At 38.5% G+C, this 5793-nt stretch overlaps 1 protein-coding gene across 1 annotated transcript; it reads left to right on the top strand.

Moving 5' to 3' along the window:
- LOC107643844 (alpha-xylosidase 1) lies at nt 661-5607 on the top strand. Its single transcript, XM_016347593.2, has 3 exons — nt 661-949; nt 1138-1811; nt 3452-5607. The coding sequence occupies exons 1-3, from the start codon at nt 729-731 to the stop codon at nt 5314-5316; spliced, it is 2760 nt and encodes a 919-aa protein (XP_016203079.1). The 5' UTR covers nt 661-728; the 3' UTR covers nt 5317-5607.

Raw genomic sequence — 5793 nt, forward strand, 5'->3', positions numbered from 1 at the left:
ACTGATAGTGTCTACCTCTGAGGCTGAATATCGTTTAATGATGGTTCAAACAACAAAAGACTTGAAATGGATTAAAGATATACTCTCCTCTCTATACTTGCTTCGTTATGTCTCACTATTACGACAACTCTTTTCATTGCTAAAAACTAATTTTTCAAGAATGCACGAAACACATTGAGGTAGGCTGTTATCTTGTTCGTAATGATTATGTTCCCACTCACACCGACCTTTTTACTAAAGTTTTTGGTGTAAAAAAATTTGAGACGATATTGGTTAAGTTGGGCATTGAAGACTTGCATGCCCTAAGGAGATATTAATGGATAATTAAATATAGATACAATACTCTTTAATAGAATACTTTCGTGTATATTACTAGAATAGGAAGTTATATATTCTAATTTATTAGGATAAAAAATTATGACTTTTTAAAATAGAAAAGATTTGATATAATTTTATATCAAAAGATGTATGGATATGTATTCATAAAAGACAAATCGAAATAATTTATTTCTTACATTATTCATGCAAACTTTAACATAAAACAAAAAACCCACGCCAGAAAAATAACAAAACGAGAAACAAAAACAAAAAGGGAGAGGTAAATTCCTTTTGTGTAAGACACCTCTATTAATTACTCTCAGCTATTATCTATCCAGCTGGTTATTTATACACCCGACCCCGTGGTACTAGTTTCCAGCTCATTACTCTAAACAGTGAGTCAGTGAGCCATGGTTTCTCCCAATCCTTCACTTTTCTTCACTCTTCTTCTGCTCTCTGTAGCAGTGGCCTCTTCTTCTTCTTCTCAGCCTAATGCCACAAGTATCGGCCAAGGCTACCGTCTCATTTCCGTTGAAGAGGCCCCTGACGGTGGCCTTATAGGCCTCCTTCAAGTTAACAAGAAAACCAAAATCTACGGACCTGACATTCCCCTCCTCCGTTTCTACGCCAAGTAAGTTCTTAACAGGTGTTTTTTGTTTATCTTTATTTATTTATTTTTCAAAAACAGTGTGGGAAAGTTTGGCACTGATGAGTCCACTAAAAGTAAAACCACAATGCACTCACATTTCCCTCTTTTACTTGCAAGTTTCCGTTAACTTTCAAACCGTTTTCGTTCTTTTCTTTGTATTTTTCTGGCAGACACGAGACGGATAACCGTTTGAGGGTTCAAATAACCGACGCTACCAAACCAAGATGGGAGGTTCCGTACAACCTTTTACCAAGAGAGCAACCACCGCCATTAACACAAAGCATCGGAAGGAAGTCCATCAAGAACCCCATAACCGTCTCAGAGTACTCTGGCTCCGAGCTTCTCTTAAGCTACACCTCAAACCCGTTCACCTTCGCCGTGAAACGGAAGTCGAACGGCGAAACCCTCTTCGACACAAACTCCCTTTTCAGTTCCCTCGTGTTCAAGGACCAGTACCTTGAGATTTCAACAAAACTTCCGAAAGCCGCTTCTCTTTATGGATTGGGAGAAAACACGCAACCGCACGGGATTAAGCTGTACCCGAGTGACCCTTACACGCTGTACACGACTGATATTTCTGCCATTAACCTCAATGCTGATCTGTACGGGTCGCATCCGGTGTACATGGATCTGAGAAATAACGGCGGTTCTGCTTCGGCGCACGCTGTTTTGCTTCTTAACAGCAATGGAATGGATGTTTTCTATAAAGGGACGTCCTTGACTTACAAGGTCATTGGTGGTGTCTTCGATTTCTACTTCTTTTCGGGACCTTCTCCATTGAATGTTGTTGATCAGTATACTTCCTTCATTGGCAGACCTGCTCCAATGCCTTACTGGGCTTTCGGTATGCTTTTCTTTTCTTTTTTTTTTTTTTAAATAAAAACTCTTTATGCTGTTATCTAGTTTCTGCGTGAATCTCAAAGGTTACGGTTCAAGATGTGGAATTAAGTCAATTAACTATTAATGTAGGATCATACTTACATGAATTCACTAATTAGTTAACGTATTGGATACCAATTCTTCTGCGTACCGGAATGACATATGTATATTTTTCACATAAAATATTTTTCGTTATGACGTAGCGTGTACTAGTTCCATTGCGTACTATGTAACTATGTGCAGGATTGCCTACATTGTACTGTGTGTGGTGATCCTTCTTCAGACCCTGTCTAGCGCACAAGCATATTGTGCATTGGGTTGCTCTTCGTGTTCTTAATGTTCTGTTCCATATGGTGTGCCTCGAGTTAGTGATACTGATAAAGTGAATTCTGATGTCATTTCCTTTTTAGAGGTTATATAATTGAAGAATTTGGAATCTGAAAATGGTCTTACACTAATCAGATGTGAATAAAGATAAGGTGTTATTTTGCTTAGATAATGCCGTCGAAGATCTCATTTTAAATGTGATTATGTGTATATGATTAACAGTGAGTTGCTTAACTGATCTAAGATTTAGGGTTTATAGCATAAATTTCGGATGCATGATGCTTTTGAGAATGCTGAGTAATGATTTTCCCAATTCCCCTGTTTTCTTGATATTGTGACATGTGTGATGCTGTCTCAGAGATTTTTTTGTTCTTAATTATTATTTTTTGTTGTTAGGTCTGCATTATTTTATTATTATGAATCTGACTGTATTAGATGGATCTTGACAAAGATCTTTTTTGGATCTAATAATAGTTGTTGAATTATTTAATGCCTTTTAGGCCCACACAGAAAGATAAGGGTAACACATAAAAAATTGGAAACGCAACTTTACCATATAAAAAAGTTGATAATGTTTGCTATACTTTTGAGACTAGGAGATTGACCTTTATAACATGCATGAATGAAAGCAATCCCTGGGTCCTTTTCAAGGACCATGTTTGCCTACACGTTTATCACGATGCCCATTTTTCTCAAGGAAATATCATGCTCACATAATGTATTAAATGCGACCATAATTAAGATCTTTCTTTCATTTCAATGATATGCTTCCTTCATAGTTGAAATTAGATGTTCATTGACTTATGGTCCCTTCAATCATGTGCATGGAATAAAGGTTGGACTTTGGATTATGTGATATCTAGGTTACTTCGGACTCTTTCATAAGAAATTAAGAACTATTCATGAAGGGTTATGCTTAATCTTTTTATGTTTTCTTTCTACTCTCTACATTTTAAATTAATAGAAGATTTTACTTTTTGGTACATTATAAAAATTAATGTCTATGTATATTAACTAAATGTGTTTAGATAGTTGGTTTTTTTATAAAGCAATAATTATTTGAAACGAAGGATGTAAAATTTAGATTCTAGTTAGAATTTGCCTGAGTTGATTTATCTTTTCACTTTGCTTCAATTACATGTTGCTACTTTTCCATGAATTGATAAGTATCAGTTCCATTGGATTCTTAAGCTTCCAGAACTAGTTGAAAATACAAGCAGTACCTTGAAATTCTATCTCAATTTTTGAACTGATATTCTCAGTCATTTGGTTTTACAGGGTTCCATCAATGCAGATGGGGATATCACAATCTGTCCGTGGTTGAGGATGTTGTTGAAAATTATAAAAAGGCGCAAATCCCACTTGATGTGATATGGAATGATGATGATCACATGGATGGGCACAAGGACTTCACTCTCAATCCAGTAAACTACCCTCGTCCAAAACTCTTAAACTTTTTGGACAGAATACACAAGATTGGCATGAAATACATTGTCATTATTGATCCCGGAATTGCAGTTAACTCCTCTTATGGTGTATATCAAAGGGGTTTAGCAAATGATGTTTTCATCAAGTATGAAGGTGAACCTTTCTTGGCTCAGGTTTGGCCCGGGGCTGTAAATTTTCCTGATTTTCTCAATCCAAAGACAGTTTCTTGGTGGGGTGATGAGGTTCGACGCTTCCATGAACTCGTTCCTGTAGACGGGCTATGGATTGACATGAATGAAGCTTCTAATTTCTGCTCTGGAAAGTGCAAGATTCCTAAGGGAAAGATATGCCCAAGTGGTACAGGGCCTGGATGGATATGCTGCTTGGATTGCAAGAACATCACCAAAACGCGATGGGACGATCCTCCATATAAGATAAACGCCTCAGGAACACAGGTTCCAATCGGCTACAAAACAATAGCAACAAGTGCAGTCCACTATAATGGTGTTCTGGAGTATGATGCTCACAGTCTGTATGGTTTCTCTCAGTCCATTGCAACTCACAAGGCCCTCCAAGGCCTTCAAGGCAAAAGGCCATTCATTTTGTCTCGATCAACTTATGTCGGTTCAGGAAAATACGCTGCGCATTGGACCGGTGACAATCAAGGAACTTGGGAGAATTTGAGGTACTCAATATCCACAATGCTCAATTTCGGTATATTTGGGGTGCCAATGGTGGGTTCAGATATATGTGGATTCTATCCACAACCAACTGAAGAGCTTTGCAATAGGTGGATTGAAGTTGGTGCTTTCTATCCTTTTTCAAGGGATCATGCCAACTATTACTCCCCTAGACAGGAGCTTTACCAATGGGAGTCGGTAGCGCAATCTGCAAGAAATGCTTTGGGTATAAGGTATAAGTTATTGCCATATCTCTACACCTTGAGCTATGAGGCTCATGTCAGTGGAACCCCAATTGCCAGGCCTCTTTTCTTCTCATTTCCGACGTACACCGAGTGTTACGGCCTTAGCACCCAGTTCTTGCTAGGAAGCAGTCTCATGATCTCTCCAGTGCTAGAACAGGGGAAAACACAAGTCAAAGCACTCTTCCCTCCTGGAAGCTGGTATAGTTTGCTTGATTGGACAAGCACTATCTCGTCGAAGAATGGAGTCTATGTCACCCTTGATGCGCCGCTGCATGTGGTAAATGTGCATTTATACCAGAATGCCATTCTTCCAATGCAGCGGGGCGGAATGCTATCAAAGGAAGCAAGAACAACACCCTTCACGCTTGTTGTCGCCTTCCCGGCAGGGGCAACACAAGGAGAAGCTAAAGGGAACCTTTACCTTGATGAGGACGAACAGCCGGAGATGCAACTCGGAAATGGCTACTCAACTTATGTTGATTTCCAGGCTACTGTCAAGCAAGGTGCTGTGAAAGTTTGGTCAGAGGTCCAAGAGGGCAAGTTTGCTTTAGATAAAGGTTTCACCATTGAAGCCATATCTGTGCTGGGATTAGATGGAAGCGGAGTAATATCTGAAGTTGAGATAGATGGAAAGCCGTTGATGAGTGTCACAAACGCCACTGTTAGTACGTCGCAGCATGTGCACTTGGATGGTGAGAATAATGGCGAAAGTAAGATAATCATGGTAGGGTTGACAGGCTTGAACATCCCTGTAGGTAGAAACTTTGCTATGACCTGGAAAATGGGATAATTATAGGTTCCAGGTTGTGTCATCTTATTTGTTACTTTAGAAATTTCCTGCTTTCTTTTGTTTTTTTTGTGGCTATAATTGTTTGGCGTTGTTGAGGGAGAAGAGATGAGCTAGAATCACGTTCCTCCTTTTTCCATTTTAACAAGTCTTGGCAACAAGGCTTGTGGTTGAAACCTGAGTGTAATGTGAAAGTGCTTTGAGTGAGTTTTAGATTTATCTTGCCTTTGAGGCTGTTATTGAAATCCTACAACCTCCAATTATACCATAATAAATAAATTCGGAAAAAATTATCTACCGTGTAAATCTAGCCGAAGCATCCAGATTCCAGTTATTATTTAGAAAAAATACAAAGTGAAACATAACAAGCCTATATTGCAGATTTCCACTTTGGGATATCTCACCAATTTTGCTTCCATATTCAAATATCTTAGTTGTATGGTTTTACCTAATAATATACTTATTAGGTTATTTATATAT

The sequence above is a fragment of the Arachis ipaensis genome, chromosome B05, assembly GCF_000816755.2.
Source record: "Arachis ipaensis cultivar K30076 chromosome B05, Araip1.1, whole genome shotgun sequence".
In the NCBI taxonomy this organism is placed as follows: domain Eukaryota; kingdom Viridiplantae; phylum Streptophyta; class Magnoliopsida; order Fabales; family Fabaceae; genus Arachis; species Arachis ipaensis.